The 23,491-nt window shown below is 56.0% G+C and overlaps 2 protein-coding genes across 10 annotated transcripts in view; one reads left to right on the top strand and one right to left on the bottom strand.

Moving 5' to 3' along the window:
* The first annotated feature begins 770 nt into the window (after positions 1–770).
* Positions 771–19,309, top strand: TCTE1 (t-complex-associated-testis-expressed 1). 5 transcript variants are annotated; one of them, XM_047859391.1, is made up of 6 exons: positions 772–1,202; positions 11,101–11,473; positions 12,713–13,281; positions 16,115–16,303; positions 16,505–16,564; positions 18,432–19,309. In XM_047859391.1, the coding sequence occupies exons 2-6, from the start codon at positions 11,188–11,190 to the stop codon at positions 18,639–18,641; spliced, it is 1,314 nt and encodes a 437-aa protein (XP_047715347.1). In that variant the 5' UTR covers positions 772–1,202; positions 11,101–11,187; the 3' UTR covers positions 18,642–19,309. The 5 variants fall into 5 exon arrangements, with proteins under 5 accessions (XP_047715345.1, XP_047715343.1, XP_047715347.1 ...); XM_047859389.1 differs by having other exon boundaries at positions 771–1,197; positions 16,115–16,564; XM_047859387.1 differs by having other exon boundaries at positions 771–1,202; positions 16,115–16,564.
* TMEM151B (transmembrane protein 151B) overlaps positions 9,212–23,491 on the bottom strand; it is a 26,379-nt gene continuing 12,099 nt past the window's right edge. For 4 of the 5 annotated variants that reach the window (XM_047859382.1, XM_047859386.1, XM_047859384.1 and 1 more), the window contains one exon: positions 19,404–23,459. In XM_047859382.1, coding sequence (XP_047715338.1) covers positions 22,332–23,459 — 1,128 coding nt within the window. In that variant the 3' untranslated portion in view covers positions 19,404–22,331. Of the gene's footprint in view, positions 9,223–12,242; positions 12,246–17,225; positions 17,235–19,403; positions 23,460–23,491 lie in introns of those variants that run through there. The other variant, XR_007152262.1, reaches the window with a different exon arrangement.

The following is a 23,491-nucleotide window of genomic DNA, read 5'->3' as shown; positions in this document are numbered from 1 at the left end:
GAGCACCTGCCCCTGAGCCTGAGCTGAAGCTGAGAACCGGAGGCTCAGAACAGGAGGAAGCCCTGCTTCCTTAACAGAATGAATCCACTCAGGGCCAAGCCAGAGTTCTACCTCTGTTCCCAAATCTCTGCTGCTGGATGAAGGAAAGGACCTCAGGGGGCCCATCTTCAAGTCAAAGGCTCCCTGGTGACTGAGTTCTAGGGCCATTTAGTTAAAATGATTAGCGCAGAGCGCTGCTTCCTTTATGATCTCTCATTCTAATTGCGGCCCTGGTGAGAGGGCTTGCAAAGGACCGGTTCCTGCCCGGGATTCCGGGATTCCGCTGAGCCCTGACCGCTTTCAGCCCTGCGGAGTGGCAAAGCTTTACCTCCGCATCTCGTAGCCACCGTTCGGCGGTGCTCACTGAAGGCCCGGCTGTCTACGCGTGCACATCAGGGTGGGGGAGTCATGGCACGGTTTTATGATGGATTAACTGAGCTTCTAAGATATTAACTTACCCATGGTAACACACTAGGAATCGCGACACCTGAAAGTCAAAGCTAAGCCACCTCCGTGTGAAACTTCCCACCATCCTGGTTGCCTCTCCCCTCCTGAAGGACAGTTTTTCTTACTAGCCAGTCCCCTGAAGTTGGTCATTCCTGCCCATCAGAAGCACCACATCCTGTAACCCAGGGCTGGGGGGGGGGGGGGGGGGCGGGGAGAGGGGGCGGGGTGGCGATATAAAGTTTAGGGCTGCGTGAAGGAGCGCTGTGGAGACCTGGAACCTTACTGTCTGGTGCCTTCCAGTAACCCCTGCTGGCGCCCTTCCACCTCCACATCTTCCAGAAGAGACTGCTGATGCGTTTCCCGAACTGTCTTTCCACTCGCCACCCCGCGCCCCTATTTTCACACAAAAGGTACCAAGAAGGAACAGCACTACGGTTCAGGAGCCCTGCCCCGGCCCCCACGCCTCATCTTCCCCCCAAGAAAAGCCCACCTATTCCTAAACATGTCCCCCAGATCCACAGAGCACGCCCCACGGCCAGAGCGCCCACTACCCACTGTGCACCGCCGAGACTCGGCGCGCGGGCGGGTGTTCTCGCGCACATGCGCACCAGCCCTCGGACCCGCCCCCTGGCGACGTGGGGCGTCCCTAACGACCGGCGCCGGCCGCGCGGGGGGCCCGCAGGGAAGCGAGCACCCGGGCACCGAGAGTGGGTGAGGTGAGCCCCAGAAGAGAGGACGCTCAACCCCGGGTCTCCCTTATGGGGCTGAACTCTCAAGCCAACCCCCACTCCCACCCAGCTGAGGTTGGCTTGACTCCGGGCGGGTCTGTACCCGCAGGAAGCTCCCCACCCATTTGAAGCCTGACACTTGTCCTCTCCGCTACAGTCACGGTCTGCGAGTAAGGGGGTGCGGGGGTAGGGGTGGGGCACCGCGAGAAGGAGGAAGGGGAAAGTGGGGCATCGGGCAGGCGGTGGAGGAGAGCAGTCCTGAGCTCCAGGCCGCAGTCGTCTCAGAAAGGTTGACCCCCATCCCAGCTCCTGCTGATTGCAGTCCCTCCTGCAGGTCCAGAAACTTCGGCCCCTCCCTCCCTCCCTCCCACAGCGTGGTTGGTTTCCCTTGGTTACCAAGGAGCTACCAGGGACTCTGCACCCCAGGCAGGTTGAGGGAGGGACTCGCTGGCCTTTGGAGCTAAGCTTCCCTGCTGGGGTGTCTGAGCCCCAGGCAGGAGTGAGGGGTGGGGAGCGAATACTCTGGAGTCCTTTTTAAGACCACAGACCAAGTGGTCAGGAGTTGGGAGGAGGGCCAGGCCCGGGGATGTGAACAGTATGCTGTCTCACTGGGGCCAACATCAAGCATGCCGGGCTGGGCTCTGTCAGAGAGACTGTTGTCCCTCTTTCGTGGTTTCACAGACTGGGAATTCCCAAGTGGGAGTTTGGGAGTGATCAAACAGGGGGTCAAAAGACATCGGGGGAGTAAGACAAAGGGCCCATTCAGGGCCTGAGGATAGGTGCCAGGGGAGGGTTCTCCCTGGGGATCCTAAGGTGAAGGAGAAGCTAGCCAAGAAGGTAGAAGCAAGGTGGGGGAGGCGGCTGGAGGGGGCGGGGTGTAGCCCATCAGGCCAAGCCAGCCCAGAGGGTTGTGTCCCTGGGCATAGAGGTGCTTGGCGCCTCAGTCAAGAGGGAAGTAGGTGAGAACAAGGACCGGGGATGTGATGAGCAGGAAGGGGTGAGAGCTCCCCCCCAACCTCTTCAACTTTCCCATTTGGGCAACGGGAAGAAGCCTCTGCCCACGGTGATTATATTTAACTGGGGACTTGAGAAGAATGGAGAAGGTCTGAGACCTCTGGGGAGGAAACATGCCAGAGACTCAGACTCTGAATCCTACCTAGGTCTGTGACAAGGGCCCTACACGAGCCATGGGGCAGGAGAGCAGAGCTCCGCGGGACCTTCTGGGGTCCCCAGAAGGCCTCGTGCTGAAGGCCACAGGCGATGCCCCAGGTCTTCGGAAGGGCCCCGTGTCTGGCAGTGATTTAGGAGGTGAGGGAGCCTGGGCTGTTTAGGCCAGCATCCAAAGGGTGACCCCGGGCTTCACGCTGGTGACATGACAAGAGATCATGAGCTGGAGAAAGCGGGAGGCCCGCTGGAAAAGCGCTGTGAACAACCAAGTTTGGGCGACTTAGGAAGGAACCTAAGTCCTTAGGAAGGACCATTGTTGGTCTGTGCTTTTGTGCCTGGAAGTGACCGACAGCTTTGGACGGAGAGCAGCTCAAACTTTAGCGTCTCCACTTACTAGCTCCGTGACGCTTCGCAGGTTACTGACACTTTCCAAGCCTGTGTCCTCATTTGTGCAAGGAGATAATAGTGTCGTAATAACAATAATAATCCTCAATAGTAAATTTGAAGATTTGCTTTCTACGTTCATTTATTTTGAGAGAGAGAGGGCATGAGCAAGGGAGGGGCAGAGAGAGAGGGAGAGAGAGAGAATCGGGGCTGCACTGTCAGCACAGAGCCCGACGTGGGGCTCCGGCTCACGAACCGTGAGATCATGACCTGAGCCTGAGCCAAAAGTCGAACGTTTAACCAACTGAGCCACCCAGGCGCCCCTAAATTTAAAGACCTAATAAACATATGTAGGCAAGGCATGTAACATCTTCATCACAATATCTAACACATATTTTGAATGCTGGCTCTGGGCCCAGCATGACATGAAATGTCTCACCCACATTAGCTCCCTTAATCTTCTGGATAATCCTAGGAAGTGGATCCCATTAATTACCACCCCCATTTTACAGATAAAGACATAGGGGGCTTAGTGGGGTGAAATGACTTGCCCAAGGTCTCACAGATGCTAGGGGGCAGAGTGGAGATTGGCCCTAAGGTAACGTAATGCCCGAGGCCTTAGCCAGCTGCTTCCTGCTGGGAGAGCTTTGAGAGGCCCAAACTCAATAAATCATAGCTGTGTGTAGGCAAGGATATAGTTCCCAGAACATTGACCACCAGGCGCAAGCCATCAAAAATGAGGATAAGCTGGCCAAGCTGGAGCATGTTGTCCCTTTATGTTGCTTGTGCTTGGGCGCATAGAGGGTGGACCCTAACACCTAACCCTCTGATTCTGGCCTGAATGGGATTTCAGGACCCTGGACCCTGATAGTAAGGACACAGGGTGGGGACGTGGTTGGAAGAGGATTGGCCTTTTGGCAGGGACTGTGGTTCTGTGTTGGGTTAGGGTGATGCTGGCAAAACAGCCCAACAGGCCTGTAAGACAGGTGCCAGGAGATGAAAGGTCACTGGACATGTTCCCACTTTCGCCAGTCGAGCATAAGGTGTGCCTTAGATAGGGACACCAGGTGGTGGCACAAGAGGTGATCACCCCCTCGCCCCAACCTTCTCTCTGGAATGTCAGAAAAGATTCTTGCCCCGGAGAAGGATCAGACTCTTAAACATGCTTCCAGTCTTCAAACTCTGGGATTCTCTGTTTGCCCCGAAGGTTCCCGAGGGGGGACAAAGCTCCAGAAAGGAAAGTGACTGCCACTTCTGGGGCTGCCCTTCTTGGGCCCTTGGGAGCTGTCAGGATACCCCTGGGCCCCTAGCTAATGGGTGTCTATCCACCCCCCCGGGCTTCCAGGAAAGATACCCGCAGCTGCAGACTGGTGATGCCTAGGCCAGACTAAAGTCACCCAGTAAGGTAGGTAGACTTGCCTCAGGTCGCCTGACTTACTCTCCTGTGGGCCCCTCCCCACCTTCCCCCCACTCAGTGGTGTGCCCTCTTTGGCCACCTTCCTAACTTGCCATTTTGGATCTGAAACTCGTTCACACTGAGATGTGGGGGATTGATAAGTAGGTCAAGTTGCTGATGCCTGGAGAGATGAGAGGTGAGGCTGGAGGCCAGGGGTGGTCAGGATAGGAAGAGGCCCCAGGAGTTAGATGCCGAGCCCTGTGTATAATAAACCTGGGGACTCTGGCCCTGATTCTCAGACACCCCATCGAACCATTTCATCTCCTGATTTAGGATTTCTTTCCATTTCATTCACCAAATTGTGAGCCGACCCAAATGGTTGGGACCCTTTGGTCACAAAGGGGCAGAAACCGAACTCAGCTTTAGCAAAAGGGACCTGTTAGAAAGGCTGGCAAAGAGGTCTCAGAACCAGAGGAAGTGCAGTTCTGGGAGCCTCGGGGCCTCAGACTGGGGACTGAAGGTACCGGGTGCTCTGTCCACCTCTCACTCCTGCTGGTCTCTCCCAGGCTTCATCCCCTCCTGCAGCAGGCGGGGTTCCACGCGAAGGCGAATAGCCTCCAGCAGCGGGGGATCAGCAGCCTTCAAGGACATGCGTCCTTGGTCTACCTCCGCTGCTCCAACAAATCCCAAGAAGGACTCTGATTGGCTTGCATCAGGTGGCCACCCCTGAGCCAATCACCCTGGCCAATATGGGGCACTCCTATTGGCCAGGATCTGTTCTCAGAAGGGGGTGGGGCAGCTCAGAACACCAGCTACCTCCTGTAGAGCAGACCCACCAGGGGCCAGGGATTAGGGAGAAAAAGGAGTCCAGAACAGTCCCTGCACCTCAAGGAGCTCACGGTCTAGCGTAGGTGTGGGGAGAAGGTGATCAATCAGGCCACTGAAATGACACCAGCACAAGGTCTGATAGAGGGAAAGGGTACTTGGGGGGTGGGGACCAGAAAGGATGGAAGGCTTCAGAAAGGAAGTGGTAGGGAAACTCAGGCTTGAAAGATCAAGGACGCTCCAGTTCCCCAGGCTGAGACAGTGGGAAAGGCGTTCCAGGCAGAGAGAGAACCGCTGGAGCAAAGGCTGGGCAGCGTGAACTAGCCTGCAGAGCTCCAGATGCAAAGCGAGCTTATTTCCAACAACATATCTGGTCACGGAGGGCCTTCTCCACTGAGCTGAGGAAGCCGGGCTGTGGCCCGTGGGCAGTGGCCAGCGAGTGGCGGTGGCAGCTGTGGGAAGGCTAGTGGTGAGGACCGCGCTGGCTGCCATCCCCAGGTGCTGGGCAGTTACCACCGGGATCCAGGCCGGCAGGGAGGCCCCGAGCTAAAGCAACAGCATTCAGGGAGGGGAGGGCTGCGGGGGTGGGAGTAGAACTGGAGGGCGCCAACAGTAACCAGACATGGAGGGGCGGCGCCCCTGGCCAGGCAGGGAGCCAGGGGAAGGAGAGGCTTGGGGGAGGCTCTGAGTTCTCTGGGTGCAGACTCAGTTGGAGGGAGGTGAGAGGCAGCTGGTAGGCCTGAGTCTGGAACTCAGAGGAAAGGTAAGAGTTGCAACCATCCATAGGAGCCACGCAGGGTCGCAGGGAGGTGGGTAAGAGTGAGGGGAGTCTGCAATGGAGACCTCGAGAATGACCGGAGAGGCTGGAGGGGAGCCGAGAGAGTGGCGGCCTCACAGTGGGGGAGAAGGGCAGGCAGGGGTCAGGTGTACCGCCTGCCGGGGAGGATCCCTGCTTCGTATCATCTTTTTTTTTTTTTTTTTTTTAAGTTTGTATCTAAATTCCAGTTCGCTAATATAGGATGGTTACCAGAGGGGAGGTGGATGGTTTACACAGGCGATGGGGAGCCAGGCGTGCACTGGCTGTGATGAGCACAGGGTGTGGTATGGAAGTGTCCCATCGCCACAGCGGATACCTGAAGCTAATATTACACTGTGTGTTAATTAACCGGAATTGAAAAGAAAACTTCTTCAATAAGAAAAGGGGCGCCTGGGTGGCTCAGTGAGTAGAGCATCTGACTCTTATTTTGGCTCAGGTCATGATCCCAGGGTCGTAGGATTGAGCCTCATGCTAAGCATGGAGCTCAAGATTCTCTCTCTCTCTCTCTCTCTCTCTCTCTCTCTCTCTCCCTCTGCCCCTCTCCCCCGCTTGTGCACTTCCTCTCTCTAAAAAAAAAAAAAGAAGAAGAAAGAATTCTCTGTGTCTAGTCATCATTTGCTTCCCCCAAATATTTTTGTAATATCTACTTTTCCAAAAATCAATGAAGTGAATACGATCAACTCCTACCTTATTGTATGAGGTTAATGGCTTCAACATTTGCCTTACAAATGACACCAGCCCTGGTGGTTTGGAGGTTTCTATGAAACATCACAGGACAAAAGGGGGTCTTTTTGATACCAGTCCTGTACCTGGGGCACATGGAAGGATGCTTTGCCTCTTCCTTCTGTGTCGCGGCCGGCGCGACAAACACCGAGGTCGGGGTCCTGAGGGTAGGGGAATGCAAGAAAAAAAGAGAGAAGAGAAAGTTTGGCAACAGGAGGGTCCCCTGGGCTGATGGCCCAAGTGACGACTTTATTGTTGCTGTACACAATCTTTTATAACCAGACTCTTATGGGTTAGGTCATTCTAAGAATAAACAGGTTTGCCCACCAAAACATTTAGTTCTGTGTTTCTTGTGCATTTTCTAGATGGGTCACAAGACCTTGTTGATAAGATTGCTAGCAAAACACAATTCCCATGTTTGTTTCTATCTGACTCGGGGTAGAAAAAGGGAGGTAGCATTACTGCCAACACCTGCAGACCACAGTCTTCAGGAATTAACTTTCTCAGCCTTGACAAGGCTTTCGTATGCCCTCGAAAGTGGGGGAATGGAAGGGGGAACCACCGGGTTGGCTTGAGTCAACAGGGAACGTTGCTCGACCCGGTCTCAGCCTGGCGCCGGGGCCCGGCCTCCCACATGAATGGGAGGGGGAACCACCGGGTTGGCTTGAGTCAACGGGGAACATTGCTCGACCCGGTCTCAGCCTGGCACCGGGGCCTGGCCCCGCACACTTCTGAAGAGGTGGCTCAGGGCGCTGGAACCCACCCTGGGGTGGGTCCTACAGTGTCACGCCCAGAGGTGGCTGCAGGCTCCAAACAGCAGCAAGAAAGATTAGGACCAGACTCAGGAAGAAATGTCAGGGCCTCAGACAGTGAGGCACCAGGCAGTGAAACCAGCGCCAGCCCGGCCCCAGGTGGGGTTTCCCCACATGTGGCCTCCCAGGAGGAAGGAGAGGGAACAGCCTACCTGGGTGGTGAGGCCGGCAGTGTCGTGAGAAATACCTAGAGAGTCGGCTCCCGGGCAACACCGGCCAGAAACCCGGGCTCCCCCTGCCCAGCTGGATCCTGCTTTCTTGGGCCTGACCCGCAGGGTGTCTTGGGATTGCATCTGGGACCAAGGGGAATACGGAATGTTTTAGGCCAGAACTCCGGAGGGAACTTTTGGAGGGAGCCCCAGGAACCCAGACGTGGAGCTGGCAGGAGCAGGGCTGGCCTGTTGTCTCTTTTCTCCTTGTCTGCCAGGCCCCTCCATCCTTTCCAGCCCCAAACACCACCACTGCCTCTCCCCTGGAGATAGGGAAGGACCTTATCCAAGGATACCGTCTCAGGTCGGCGCTCGAGAGGCAGGGTTCCCCTGTGTCCCCTGCCTAAGACCCTCCCCCTCCATAGTGTCTTCATCCTCCACACGCCAACCCCCCCAAGTACTCTTTTCAAATATTATCTCAGAGGAATCTCCACAACCGCCTGCATAAGGAAAATATCATTATCCTGTTTTACAGATAAGGAAACGGAAACTCAGGTTAAGTATGTTGGCCAAGGTCACACAGCAAGTCACTGGCAAAGCCAGAAATGCAAAGTCATCTGGCACCTCTAAGCAGCATCCCCTCCCAGCCACACCCTCTGAGGGGCTATTAGTCAAATGCACCAGCTGGTTATTCCGCAGATCTGGACACAATCTGTTTGTGAACTTGCATTTGATTTGCATAAGGATTTCACAAATACAAAGATACCTTTCCTATGCTGCCCCATGCCTCCTTCTCTGTCTCTGTCTCTCTCTGTCTCTCTCTGTCTCTCTCTCTCTCTCTCTCTCTCTCTCACACACACACACACACACACAGCCAGGCTCTTCCTCCTCCTTGAGATGCCTGGTGGACTGGGGAGTACCATCTGGTCCCCTCCATCTGTCAAGGACACCTTTGCTGGTTCAGAGTGTTCCTTCCCACTGGCCACGACACAGTACACCCGAGTCAGGGAGCAAATCTGAAGGGAAACAGCCCGGAGGAGGAGCTAGGTGCGAGCAGCCCCATTTCCGCCTGCAGTCTCAGGGCGAGGCCACCTGCAGCAAGGAGGCAGGAATGGACAAACGCGGAGGAGGGTCCCCAGCCCCAGATCCATCCTCTGTCTTCTGTCTTCAGCCCCAGATTTAGCTGCCTTTTCGCCTCCCACGCCTTCCCCGCTGCCGTCTGGAAAGCCGGGAGGCTGGGAGAACTAGGAAGACTGGATCAGGAGGTTGGGGGTAGGGTGTGGAGCCAGAGTCCTCGCAGAAGAAGCAGGGAAGGTACTGGCACCCTGGACAGAGCGCGGGTCTGGTTCCCCCTTCCTTCCTCTCAGCCTACGCTATCCAAGACAGTAGCCAGTAGCCACGTGTGGCTCTTGAGCCATCAGATTTTGAAGGCTTAGTATGAAAGACACGTATATAAAATATCTCATTAATAATTGTCACATTGATTACATATTCAGTGATAATATTTCGGACATATTGGGTTAAACATAAAATTAATTTCACCCATTTCTCTTTTTTTTACAAGTTTATTTTTGAGAGAGAGAGAGAGAGAGAGAGAGAGAACAGAAGAGAGGGGCAGAGAGACAGGGAGAGTGAGAACCCCAAGCAGGCTCTGCACTGCCAGAATGAAGCCTGACTCCAGGCTCGAACTCATGACCGTGAGATCATGACCTGAGTGGAAATCGAGAGTCAGATGCTTACCCGACTGAGCCACCCAGGTGCCGCTCTTTACTTTTTTAACGAGGATGCTAGAAAATTGCAAATAGTGTACGTGACTTGAATTTTGACCTGTGTTATATTTCTATTTGCCAGTACTGTTCCCAACCCCATCCCCCTGATCAGGCAGTTGCTTTTCTGTGAAATACTTAACCCCAGGAGCTGTGGGGGTTTTTTTCAATTTTTTTCTTAACGTTTATTTATTTTTGAGAGACAGAGACAGAGAACGAGCAGAGGAGGAACAGAGAGAAAGGGAGACACAGAATCTGAAGCAGGCTCCAGGCTCTGAGCTGTCAGCACAAAGCCTGACACGGGGCTCGAACCCACGCACCGTGAGATCATGACCTGAGCCGAAGTCAGTTGCTTAACTGACTGAGCCACCCAGGTGCCCCAGAGCTGTTTTGAACTAAATGGTTCTTTATTATACCTTGGTCTTTTGGCAATACACACCCCACCCCTCACCCTCAGACGGACAGTACAATGTAGGGTTAAGAGTATGAACTTGAGGGGCGCCTGGGTGGCGCAGTCAGTTAAGTGTCTGACTTCAGCCAGGTCACGATCTCGCGGTCCGTGAGTTCGAGCCCCGCGTCAGGCTCTGGGCTGATGGCTCGGAGCCTGGAGCCTGTTTCCGATTCTGTGTCTCCCTCTCTCTGCCCCTCCCCCGTTCATGCTCTGTCTCTCTCTGTCCCAAAAATAAATAAACGTTGAAAAAAAAAATTAAAAAAAAAAAAAAAAAGAGTATGAACTTGAGGGGTGCTCAGTTGGCTCCATTGGTAGAACATGCAACTCTTGGGGCGCCTGGGTGGCGCAGTCGGTTAAGCGTCCGACTTCAGCCAGGTCACGATCTCGCGGTCGGCGAGTTCGAGCCCCGCGTCAGGCTCTGGGCTGTTGGCTCGGAGCCTGGAGCCTGTTTCCGATTCTGTGTCTCCCTCTCTCTCTGCCCCTCCCCGGTTCATGCTCTGTCTCTCTCTGTCGCAAAAATAAATAAAAAACGTTGAAAAAAAAAAATAAAAAATAAAAAAAGAACATGCAACTCTTGATCTCGGGGTTATGAGTTTGAGCCCCACGTTGGGTGTAGAGATTACTTAAAATAAAATCTTAGGGGGGGAAAAAAGGGTATGGGGGCCCCTGGGTGGCTCAGTCAGTTGAGCTTCTGACTTTGGCTCAGGTCATGATTTCATGGTTTGTGAGTTCGAGCCCCACATCAGGCTTGCTACTCTCAGTGCAGAGCCCTCTTCAGATCCTCTGTCTCCCTCTCTCTGCGCAACCCCCCCCCCCAGCTTGCACTCTCTCAAAAATAAATTAAAACAAAATTTTTTTAAGTATGAACTTGATAGACTGAGTTGAAATCCACCCTTGTTATTTATAAGCTGTGTGACATGGGGCAAGTCAATGAACCTCTCTGTTTCAGGTTCACAGCAGAAAACACGGGAAAAATACGAGTGCCTATCCCCAAAAGGCTTTTGTGAGGATTAAATGAGTTAAGATGCCTAAAGAACTTTTTAAAAAAAGTGTCCAACATATATCAATTGCTTACAATTGTTGTGTAGGTATTATTATCCACAATGAGGGCCTGCCCCTTGCTGCAGACAGGATACTATGCCTCTTTGGATGGATTATTTTATTCACTTCTCCCCCTCCTCTTCCCGATGACTGTTGTCCTCACTTCATAGAGGAGCCACATGAGACTAAGAGATTCAGTCACTCGCCCAGAGCCACATAGCTAGTCGGCGGGATTTGTGCCTGGTTCTGCTCTACTCCAGAGATGGACCCTTAAGAACCACTCTGTGCTGCCCTCTTGCGAAGTGCCCACCGAGGTCCTCCAGAGTTAACACCTCTACCCCTCCCCTCCCTCCAGGTTCCCATGGGCATCGAGGGCCTGCCGGTCTGAGAGCCTCCCCGTCACAAGGCCATCACCAAGGGGCCACCTGCACCCACGCTGCCAATGCAGAGCATGCAGGCAACTCTAGGCACATCGACCTCATCGGCCCTCAGCCGGTTCTCCACCTCCACCCAGGACAAGTCCTCCACTGCAGGTCAGACCTCCAGCACGGGCCCACAGCCCTCAAGGCCCTCCATCATCCCACCCCCTAGCAAGTCCAAGGGCTGGAGTACTGGGGCCAGTGGAGGTCGCATGCGCAGGATCATCGCTGAGGATCCTGAGTGGTCGCTGGCCATCGTGCCCCTCCTCACAGAGCTCTGCATTCAGCACATTGTCGAGAACTTCCAGAGTGAGTCTGTCCCTGCAGTTGGGCGGGGAGGGAAAGGCTCCGAGAGAGCGGGGAGGGGTGGGTGGGGACCTCCTGGAGGCGAGGCCTGAGCGGCTGGGGCCTGGGGCAGCCCCTGCCCTCCCACACCATGTCCTCATCCCCCACTCAACACTGCCCTTCCTTCCCAGGGCCAGAGAGACCAGATTCCCACCCGCACCGTGCCCTCCGTGTCTATGCCGTCCCCTCACCTTTCCCACTCTCTCCAGCAAAACCCAGCCCGAACCATATCTACTGAACTCCTCCTCCAGAAAGCCCTCCCTGGTTGACTATCCTCCACACTCTCCTTCCACAGCGTGTATAGGTTCTTAGTTTGTTCTGTACTCGATGCTCTGTAAATGCTCATCCTTTTTATTTATTTATTTATTTATTTATTTATTTATTTATTTATTTTTTCAACGTTTATTTATTTTTTTGGGGACAGAGAGAGACAGAGCATGAACGGGGGAGGGGCAGAGAGAGAGGAAGACACAGAATCGGAAACAGGCTGCAGGCTCTGAGCCATCAGCCCAGAGCCCGACGCGGGGCTCGAACTTGCGGACCTCGAGATCGTGACCTGGCTGAAGTCGGACGCTTAACCGACTGCGCCACCCAGGCGCCCCTGTTCATCCTTTTTAAAGATGAGTTGCCAGCCTCCCCTACTGGATGGGGAGCCCTCCGAGGACAGGGCCATCATTCTATCTACAGCACCTATCGCCACCTGACCTACAATATTTTCGCTGGACTCTTTTACTGTCTGCCTCCTCTCCTAAGAGGGAGTGGCTTCCTCTGTTCTGTTCACTCTTGTATCCTCAGCACTTAGAACAGCGTCTGGTGCACAAGACATGCTCAAAAAGTTTTTTGTTTTGAAATGAACGAATCAAATCATTTTGGAGTCTCTGAACTCAGGATTATCTCCTCCGTCAGACTAGGTGATCACTGAGGGCCAGCCCTGAGATTCTGGCTCAGACTAGGGGCTCCCAGAAACCAGATACTAAGGCATCCAGGCTCAGGCAGGGAACACCCCAAAGTCAAGGGCTGTGTCTCCTCCCTCAGACTGGGCATCCCTGACAGTAAAGGCTGTCTCCCTTCTCAGACTGGGGCTCCCCGAGGGCCGGGGAGGGCCTTCCGTTTCTTCAGGGCCCCCAGGTAGGCCCAGCCCCAGGGCACCGTGCGGTGGCGTCCCCCACACGGTGACTCCTGCTTTCCTTCCTGTCCCCAAAGACAACCCTATCCTGAAGCAGCTGCTTCCGGAACACAAGCAGAAGGTCCTGGACCACTTGTCACCCGACCTGCCGCTGGCTGTGACCGCCAACCTGATCGACGACGAGAGCTACTGGCGCCGCTGCTGCACGCAGCGCTGGCCCGTGTGCCACGTGGCCAAGCACGGCGGCAGCTGGAAGCGCATGTTCTTCGAACGGCACCTGGAGAACCTGCTAAAGCACTTCATCCCCAGCACCACGGACCCCGCGCTGATCCTCAACCTGCTGCCGCTCTGCAGGAACTATGTGCGCAGGCTCCGTGTGGATCAATTCCTTCCGCCCATGAAGCTCCCGCCCCGACCCCGGAGCGGGGAACTGTCCGACTCCGGCAGCGAGGCAGAGCTGGAGGAGCCCGCCACTGACCACTACCAACTGGGAGACCTGGTGGCCGGCCTGAGCCATCTGGAGGAGCTGGACCTGGTGTACGGGGTCAAGGACTGCGGCATGAACTTCGAGTGGAACCTCTTCCTCTTCACCTATCGCGACTGCCACTCCCTGGCGGCCACCATCAAGGCATGCCACACCCTCAAGGTACCTCCGGGCCTTCCCCCACCTCCCATTCTCTGCGCCTCTTGGATTCCCTCTCCTCTCCCCGTGTTCCTCCTCCTCCCCCATCGCCATCTTCCCCCTCCCATTTCCTTCTCATTCGCCGACGAAGTGTCCTTTTATGCACCTGCACCAAGCTGCGTTCTGCGGATGCAGAGATGAGCAAGGCACAGTGCTCCCAGCTCACTGGCCATTTATTCATCCGGGGAACAGCTGCACCCCAGGCCCTGTCCTAGGTGCTAAAGATTCGACAGTGAGCAAAATTATGCATTTGTGCCCTCTGGAGCTAACAGTCTGGTGGCATAAAGGGCTCTAATCAGCAATCACGTAAACATACAATTACAACCAGGAGAGGATCGCTAGGTTTAGCCAATAAAAATACAGGACACCTAGTTAAATTTGAAATTCAAATACACAACGAATAATTTTTTAGTAAAGTAGGTCCCAAATATTCTGGTTGCAAGAGGGAAAGCCTGCCAAAAAGTCAGAGAAAGAGGGAAAGGGGGACGTGGCCTTGAGTCGCAGAGACAAGGGAGGGGTGTGTGTCAAGAAAAGGGGCAGGCAGCAATGGGGGGCGGGGATGACGATGAGGACCAGATTTAGCAAGCTCGGAGGTCACAGAGCTGGAACTGTCAGTGGAGTGCTAGGAACAGGGGCCAGATCGGAGTGACTTACAGAGAGAGTGGGAAGTGAGGAAACCGGATGGCTGTGATCAGCTTTTTCAAGAACTTGGCTGTGAAGGGGGTGAAGGGGAAATTGGTAATAGATGAAAGGTTTGAGTTTTCCTAAAAAGAAACTTGCTTGCATTTAAAACCAATGTGTGTGTGGGGGGGGGGGGCGGTGCCTGGGTGGCTCAGTCGGTTGGGCGTCTGACTTCAGTTCAGGTCATGATCTCACACTCTGTGAGTTCAAGCCCCACCCACATCGGGCTCTGTGCTGACAGCTCAGAGCCTGGAGCCTGCGTCGGATTCTGCGTCTTCCTCTCTCTCTGCCCCTCCCCTGCGCTCTCTCTCTCAAAAATAATGAATAAACATTTTTAAAAAATTTAAAAACAAAGAATTTCTAAAATAAAATAAAATAAAATAAAATAAAATAAAATAAAATAAAACCAATGTGGGGGCACCTGGGTGGCTCAGTCCGTTAAGTGTCTGACTGTTGATTTCAGCTTAGGTCATGATCTCACCATTTGTGAGATCGAGCCCCGCATCGGCTTCTGTGCTGAGCGTGGAGCCTAGTGGAGACTCTCTCTCTCTCTCTCTCTCTCTCTCTCTCTCTTTCTGCCCCTCCCCAACTCGTCTCAAAATAAATAAATAAATAAATAAATAAATAAATAAATAACTCCAACGTGAAGCTCCATCCAATAGCAAGAAAGCAGTTGAGAAAGCCACAGGTTCATTGACCAAGGAAGGTTCCTGAGAAGGCAAGACTGAGTGGAGTCGAGGACCGAGTGGGACGGTTGGCTCTGGGCAGAGGAGAGAGTGGATATGGTGGGTAGCAGCGGATTTGTGTTTGGTATTAGGAAAGCGACGGGTTCCCATTCAATGGCTGGGGAGGCAGGGGGAGACTTACCTGTAGAGTGGCCCCCTGAAGGGTGAGGAGGCTGGAGAAGGTTGACATCGTTTTTACAGAGTACGAGAGAGTGCGTTGTCCGGAGAAACAGGGCTGAGTTGGCCCACGGCACGGAGGGTCGACTGGTGGCTCCAGCGCTACGAATCAGTCCTGTCATGTGACATTTCCACCCTGGCAGCTGCTCGGGCACAGGTACGCAGAAACTAGAGAGCGGGGTTGCTCCACGGTTGGAGCTTTGCCAGATAGGTGCAAGGAAGTGACGAGAGGGACGAGAGGCTCTAAGCTGGCTGAGAGGGATGTAGGGAACGCTGAGGACTGAAGGATGGGGAGAGCGTGAAGAGGCCTCGAGGAAGAGGGAGGGGCGGGAGGGACTGGTGAGAAGGGAAGGGTTAGGGCCCCCATCTCCAGAATTCCTCATGCTAGTCCAACGTCTCTCTTTCATCTTTTCCTTCCGTTCCCCCATTTCCCGTCTCTCACCCCGGTTCTTACCCTGGCACCTCCTTCCAAGAGTTCCTCTCCTTGCCATGGTAGATCTTAGCCAGCTGAAGCGGGCACGGCGAGGGGCTGGGACATCAAACAGACCTGGATTCAAACCTGCCTCTGGGGCTTGATCGCTGCGTGGTTCTGGGCAAATGACGCATCCACCCTAAGCTATCATTTTCTTTCTTTTTTTTTTTTTTTAAACTATTTTTTTAAATGTTTATTTTTGAGAGAGAGAGAGAGAGAGTGAGACACAGTGTGAGTGGGGGAGGGGCCGAGAGAGAGGGAGACACAGAATCCGAAGCAGGCTCAAGGCTCCGAGCCGTCAGCACAGAGCCCGACGCGGGGCTCGAACTCACGAACCGTGAGCTCGTGACCTGAGCTGAAGTCGGACGCTTAATCAGCGGAGCCACCCAGGTGCCCCTTTCGTTTTCTATCTGTAACGTGGAAAGAACTCATGCTACCAGACTGGGATGCTGAGGGTTAGAGGTGATGGTCATGATATGCTCTACCAGCATGCACAGCACGTGGTGATTTCTCCATAAATGGTCGGCTTTTTTGCTACTGACTGCCACCCATTCTGCATTGCTCTGCCATGCGGGGGAGGCCTGCCCTGCCCAAGAGCCAGTCAGGGGGCCAACATCAGGTGGGCGGAACTTCAGGCCTCCCTGTGCCCCCCCCCCCCTCTACCCACAGAAGGTAGGTAAGCAGGCAGGCAGGCAGATTATCCCTAACTGCCAGCGGCTGCGTGCCCTCTACCTGCCCACAGATCTTCAGGCTGACCCGGAGCAAGGTGGATGACGACAAGGCACGCGTCCTCATTCGCAGCCTCCTGGATCACCCAGCCCTCGAGGAGCTGGACCTGTCACACAACCTCGTTGGGGACCGGGGCGCGCGTGCCGCGGCCAAGCTGCTGAGCCACAGCCGTTTGCGAGTGCTCAACCTGGCCAACAACCAGGTGCGCGCGCTTGGTGCCCAGTCGCTGGCTCACGCCCTAGCACACAACACCAACCTCATTTCCCTCAACCTGCGCCTCAACCGCATTGAGGATGAGGGCGGCCAGGCGCTCGCGCACGCCTTGCAGACCAACAGGTGCCTCACAACACTGCACCTCGGGGGCAATGAGCTGTCTGAGCCCACCGCCACCCTCCTCTCCCAGGTGCTCGCCGTCAACACCACGCTCACCAGCATCAACCTGTCCTGCAACCACATCGGGCTGGTAAGCTGCACCTTCTGGGGCAGGCGGGGCCCAGGAGAGGCCCTGGGGCCTCGGGAGGGCTGGGTGTGGCCTCCGACTGCCTCGGGATGCTTCCGGGATAGTTGCTAAGACCACAGACTTCCCTTGGTTCTAATCCCAGCTCTGCCATTCACTGGGCTAAATTACTTCACCTTTTGGGGCCTCCGTGTCCTCATCTGTAAAATCGGGATAATAATTGTATCTACGAAGTGTTGTTGCTGGGAGGAGTAAATGTGTTATCCTTGTAAAGCAGGTAACATTGCAAAGCCCTGGCTAGGACATCAGTATCGCTAGCTGTTACTCAGGGTTTTATCCTATGCTAGGCACTGATGTCCTTCAGTGTCCTTTTTTTTTTTTTAACGTTTATTTATTTTTGAGAGATGGAGTATGAGTGAGGGAGGGGCAGAGAGAGGGGGAGACACAGAATCTGAAGCAGGCTCCAGGCTCTGAGCTGTCAGCACTGAGCCTGACCCGGGGCTCGAACCCAAAAACCGTGAGATCATGACCTGGGTTGAAGCCGGACACTTAACCGACTGAGCCACCCAGGCGCCCCTATTCTGCCTCATTTTCTAAAAATGCGCCCGTAACCCATTAAATTGACTTTGCAACACACTACTGGGTCACAACCATAGAAGTCTGTCACATAAAAGACCTCTACCAAACCTCGCCAGAAAAGCCTTGTTCACACACGCACTGTTTCCAGATGGGGTGCTTTTGGCTACAAGTAATAGAAAGCTGAACCGGGAAATGGCTTAAACAAGAGGACTGTTGGGGGCGCCTGGGTGGCTCAGTCGGTTAAGCGTCTGGCTCTTGGTTTCAGCTCAGGTCATGATCTCATGGTTTGTGAGTTCAAGCCCCGCATCAGACTCTGGGCTGACAGTGTGGAGCCTGCTTGGGATACTCTCTCTCTCTCTCTCTCTCTCTCTCTCTCCCTCCCTCTCTCTCTGCCCCTCCTCTGCTTGCCCTCTCTCTCAAAATAAATAAATAAACTGAAAAACAAACAAACAAACAAACAAAAGGAACTTTACGTCCCATAATCAGAAGCCCCAGGGTAGGGGGTTCTGGAGTTGGTAAATTCACTGGCTTAGTGCTGCCATTGTCTGCTCTGCCCATCCTGGCCACATGGCCATGTCCTGTCAGGTGCTTCTCTCATGGTCCCAGGATGGCTGCTGCACCTCACAAAGCGTCATGCTCAGAGACAGAAAAAGGGAGAGCACCCCTCTTGTTCCTTTTTCAGAGCGAGAAGAACCTTCCAGAAGCCACTCCCTCCAAACTTCCTCCTCACATGTCATCAGCCAGATCTGTCTCACATACCCATGGCTGGACCAGAGGAGTGGAATTACCATCATTGCCACAGAGCGATGTTTTTCAAACCATTAGGGTTGAAAAATCAATTTACTATGTCTTGAGCACCACTTTTTTTACGGAAGAGAATGGAATAGGGTAGGATAACCTAGGACCGAACACAGTAATGTGGTGCACAAATCGGTTAACCATTGTTTTGTGAAACTCTTATCCTAGTCACATCTTTTTTTGTTTTTTTTATTTTTATATTTTAGTTTATTTATTTATTTTGAGAGAAAGAGAGCACAAGCAGGGGAGGGGCAGCAAGAGGGAGAGACAGAATCCCAAGCAGGCTCGGCACCATCAGCACAGAGCCTGATGCGGGGCTCGAACTCATGCACTGTGAGATCGTGACCTGGGCCGAGATCAAGAGTCGGACGCTTACCCGACTGCACCACCCAGGCACCACTCGTCACATCTTTATATAGAGCGTGTAGGTGTGTGTGCGTGTGTGTGATCCTGGGTAGTAACATGAAATGACCCTTTCCCTGTACTCCTCTCTCAGGATGGCGGGAAGCAGCTCCTGGAAGGCATGTCAGACAACAGGACCCTCCTGGAGTTTGACTTGCGCCTGTCAGATGTAGCCCAGGAGAGCGAGTACCTCATTGGCCAGGCTCTCTGTGCCAACCGGGAAGCAGACCGCCAGCGGGCCCCGAATCCCAGCTGCTTCCTGTCACCAATCACGGCCAAGGGCCCTGAGAACCCTGCAGGATAAGATGGGGGACAGGGCTGGGGCAGTGGCTGGAGCTGGGTCACTGCCCCAGTCCCATCCTTCATTTCATGCCTCTGTCGTGCCTGCTGTAGAGTGCCACACTGGTCTAGAGGGAGGAGAAAGGGGGAGAGCACGGATATCCTTAGGGTGAGTGATCGAGGGTCATTTGGATAAAGATGTGAGGAAGAGGAGGGGTCTGGGATAGGGGGAGCAAAGGGGTATGAAGTGGGACCCATCTCCTATACCCAGGGACAGGATATTACCAGACGCCACGAAATGACCGACTTCTTCCAGGATTAGGGAAGGCAGAGAGGACTCTGAAGGCCTGTGCCAGCCCAGCCTGTCCCATGGAGGTCGCCCATCTCCCTGACCCTCCTCCCGACCATTTTCTTCTCTTTTGAACAGATCCTTGACTTCTTGACCTTCAAGCATGTCCAAGTGTGCACGTGCACAGTCTCTCTCTCCCTCTCTCTCTCTCTCTCTCACACACACACACACACACACACACACACACACACTCTATATTGTCTCTCTCCCCTGGCTACCACAGAGCTTTGCCTGGCTCTTCCACCCTCACCCCTGCAGATGCCACCTCCCTATTACTCGACCTGCCAAAGTGACCCCATTCTACAGGCCATCCCATCCACTAATACTACCCCCCACACACACACACCTCGGAAGGGGGAAACAGAGGTGACAGGAGGGGCTCAGACTCCCTGCCTCCCCTGCGAGCTTCTGCTGGAGGTGCCACACTGGGGAGGGAAGTCGGTGAGTCATCTGCAACTTTATTATCCACCAGTTTGATTTGTACAATCTTTGCGCTTGGAAATCCACGACAGAAAGGCCACAGTGTGATGCACCCAATTGACAGAGACCCGTCTTCTCCCTAGCCAGGCCCAGCCCACCCCTCAAGCCCTTGTCCCCGCGCACGTATGGAGCCTTCCGGGTGCCCTCCACGAGTCTGCGACACTCCGTGGCTGCCCACAGGAGTCATGTCGACCCACGGGGCCACCAGAGAACCTGAGAGCTTCAGGCTGAGCCCCCATCTCCCATCCTCCTCCCGCCGAGGGGCCCAGAGCCTCCAGCCTCGTGGTCTTTTCCAAAGGGTGGGCCATGGGCTGCAGCCACAGCCTAGGGGTGCCTGCGCGCTCCAAGGACTCCTTCCACCAAGCAGGCGCCAAGCCGAGCACCACAGGGGGCTTGGGAGCGACTGCACTTGTGTGCCTGTCTGGGCAACCTAGAGTCTGTTTGTGCCTGACACCCTCTGACAGTTCTGGAGTGCACACGTGTAGATGTGAGGGTGTGTGTGAGTGCGAGCGTGTGTGTGTGTGTGTATGTGTGTACATAGCCACAGCTGCTAGCAGAGGTTCTAATTAGAGAAACAAGAACATTCAGTGTAAAGTTTAATTTTAGAGATTAATTAATTTTCTGGTTTTCGTTTTCCCTGGCAATCAATAAAGCTACCAAGAAAACAGACCAAAGAATTGGCTCCTCTCTAAGTCTGTGCGTGTGTGGGAGGTGAGGCTGTCTGCGTAAGAAGACCTAGGCAGAAATGGTCAATACAGGCAAAAATAATAATAGTGCCCCCCGCCCCTCCCCCCCAAGCTCAGGCTCTGTCTCAGGAACAGGCCTGAGGGAGAAGGAGCTGAGTTCCTTCCGCCTTGGAGCCGAGAAGTGGCCAGGCCGCCCAAGGGTATGACATCCAGGTGCCAAGGACTGGGGCCTGCGGCCACAGCTCCCACCACCTGTACCTCACAGATGTCTGTTCAGAGCAAAGAGGGGTGCTCCAACCTCCAGGCCCCCGAGGAGCACAGACTCAGGGCCCAGGCAGCTTCAGTGCTGGCAGGCAGGTGGCCCCTGCTGCCCAGGGAAACCTAGTGGACAGCTGTTCCCTCCTGCCCAAGCCTCCCCATCTCCTGCCTCCTCTGTCTTCCCACTAAGCCGTCGCTACAGCAAAGTAAAGCTCAACCCCAGTGGGCCACGGGCCGTGGTGTCCCCACAATCTGTACCTCCCAAGTCCCCCAGGGAAGGGGACAGGGGGAGCCAGAGGAGATGTTGCATAGGTGGAGGCCATGTCCTTGGCAGGTGTAGGCCTGGCTAGGCTGGAGGAAGATGGCAGAGGCTGAAGGAGGGGACGGAGGACCTCTGATGGCTCGGGCAAAGCGAGGAGCATCAGGGGTGAGTGATGGCGGCCGCCCAAGGGTTATCCTCTCCAGCCTGAAATGTGACCTCAATCCCTGGGCACTAAGTCTGCTGGGAAAACTTTGGCAGGAGAGTTGGGAGGGCAGGGGGTTGTACGCAGACATGCACACAGAAGCACATCAGGGAGGGAGTGGTGGCGGAGAGGAGGTGTCACAGCTTTAGGGGAACAGGACGTGGGGCCAGCGCCCTTGGGTGGTGGCAGGATGCCCCTCTGGGCCCCACTGCAGGGCTTCAGCTCATGGGATAGGGGAGGACAGAGGGGTTGGGCAAGATTTAGAGAATTCCTGCCTCTGACCCTGCCACTGGATTTGAGTTCATTTCTCCAGCTGGGGCTTGTGAGGACATCCTCAGTCCTACAGAGGTAATGTGTGGGGACAACCACCCTTTGCACCCCCCCCAAGTCTGGGGAAGCAAGAGTTGCCCCAGACACCCCTTTCAGTCTCCCTCCACTGCCCTCTCCTCTTTGAATCCCACCTGCTTCGAGAGTTTGTCACCCAGGTCTGTCTCCCACTCTTCCCACCCACACACGTTGGCCAGCTTTAATGAACGCGCCTAGGGGGAGGGTATCCCACCCCCCAACCCCCCCAACTGAAGGGAGAGCCCTCTCAGAACCCAGGTGAGGAGGCTGCTGCTGCCAGGGGGCTGCAGAGTTTAGAGAAAGGACTGAGGTACATGCCCTCCACATTATGCCTCCCTCCTCTCTGGGCAAGTGCTCTTTAGGGCCAGAGAGCCGGAGGGGGGCGGGGGGAGTGACGTGTGCAGTGTGAGCACAGTCCCTCCAGGACCCACACTCCAGGGGCCCAGCGAGATAAACAGCAGTGAAGGGAGTGGCAGAAAGGAAACCCCGATGGTTGGGGCCAGCGCCAAGAAGAGGATAGCAACGTTTGCACGGTTTTGAGATGGAGCATCGGGGCTGACATCTGGCCCCGGCTTCAGACCCACTGAATTCATTAGCTGGTTGGAAGCCAGCCCCGCTGTTCGCCAAACCACGGCGACCTCAGTAGAGAGAGGCCCTGGTGGGGCCAGGCAGCGATGGAAGGAAAGCCCCAATTTCCCTTCCCCACGTCTCTAAACCTCCCCAGCTGCACAGCGAGGGGCCTCACACTGGAGACGGGCCCCACGCGGTGCCACAGCACGGCCTCCACTAACAGTCAGAAGATCCGTTGAAAGGCTGGACGGGAAATCTCGAGTGTGCGTGTAGGGCGGGGAGGTGTCCCCCTAGGACAGGGACGGGGCTGGAAGAGCCGACCGGGCCGGGATTCTCCGGAGCCCCCCCCACCCCGATCCCCTCCCACCCATCGGTCTCTTTATGTACAGGGAAGGCGGGGGATCCGGACCCCATGGGGTCTGTCCCGCGCACCGTCGCCTCCCCGCTCCCCGCGCCGTGCCCAGCACAGCCTCGGTCACCATCGTGACCCCCCCTGCTACACGCAAGAAGCTCAGTCCCGCGAGGGGCAGGAGGGAGGGCGACGGGCTGCCCGGGGCCGGAGGTCACAGTGAGGTCTCTACGCAGGAGCCATGGCGGTGCAGCGGCCGGTGGCTGTGGCCCAGACACCCCTCCTGCCGGTGCACGATGAGGACCGGGAAGTAGAGGGCGTCGTGGTAGGGCGGCGGCGGCCCGGCCTCCTCCTCGTCGTCGTCCTCGTCGTCCCCCATGCTGGCCTGGCTCGACAGCCGCGTCTGCTCGGTGGGGCAGCTCGCCTCGTTGACGCTCCCGCTCCGGCTGCGCCACAGGCAGCTGCGCCGGGAGCCGTAGAGGCGGCCGAGCGAGAAGCGGCTGCCCCCGCAGCCCGCCCCGCCTCCGGGCCCGGGCCCGGCCCGCGGGCTGGCGCAGATGCTGAGCGCGCTTCGCGAGAAGATGGACGAGCTGCTGACGGCGCGCTGGCAGTGCTCGCAGCTGCGCCGGTACGGGGCCACGCCCGCCGCGCCCGGGCCGCCCACCCCGCCGTAGCGGCACGTGGGCGCGTAGCCGCCGCCCGCCGCCCCCGCGCAGCGCGCCCCCAGCGCCGCCAGGTCCATGAGCACCGCCTCCGAGTAGCTGGGCACCAGCTGCTGGTTGGAGCGGATGTGCCACTCGAGCTCCGTGCTGTCCACCGTGTTGACCCGCGGCAGGCGGTGCGTGAGCGGCGGCAGCAGCTCGTCGCTGGGGCTCAGGCCGCCGCCCGCGCTGCTCGCCGAGCCGGGACCTTCCAGGCCGAAGAGCTTCTCCACGTGGTAGTGCGCGTAGGCCGTGCGGTACTCGGCCAGCACGCGCAGCGGCCACGACAGCGTGAGCAGCGCCGCGGCCCAGAAGGCGGACGAGCAGGCGTACCACGGCGGCCGGGCCGGGTCCGGGAAGGCCACCATGAACTCGCGGAAGTCCACGTTCTTGAGGTGCATGCCCTCGCGCGCCTCCATGTAGTCGTCCAGGCCCTCGTTCTCGGCGAAGAAGCGCGCGCGCTGGCACAGGTACGCGTTCTCGGCCTCCACGCTGGCGAAGCTGAAGCACTTGGTGAAGCGCAGGCGCGTGGCCGGCGCGCCCTCCAGCCCCACCAGCGCCTTGGACACGTCGCGGACGCCGCAGCGCGCGTAGTCGAACTCGGCCTCCGCCACGTGCGTGTTGACGCGCTCATGGTAGACCTGCGGCGCCGGGGAGGGCGGCGGGAGTCGCC

The sequence above is a fragment of the Prionailurus viverrinus genome, chromosome B2, assembly GCF_022837055.1.
Source record: "Prionailurus viverrinus isolate Anna chromosome B2, UM_Priviv_1.0, whole genome shotgun sequence".
Classification (NCBI taxonomy): Eukaryota; Metazoa; Chordata; class Mammalia; order Carnivora; family Felidae; genus Prionailurus; species Prionailurus viverrinus.
This window is presented reverse-complemented; position numbering and strand designations above follow the sequence as displayed.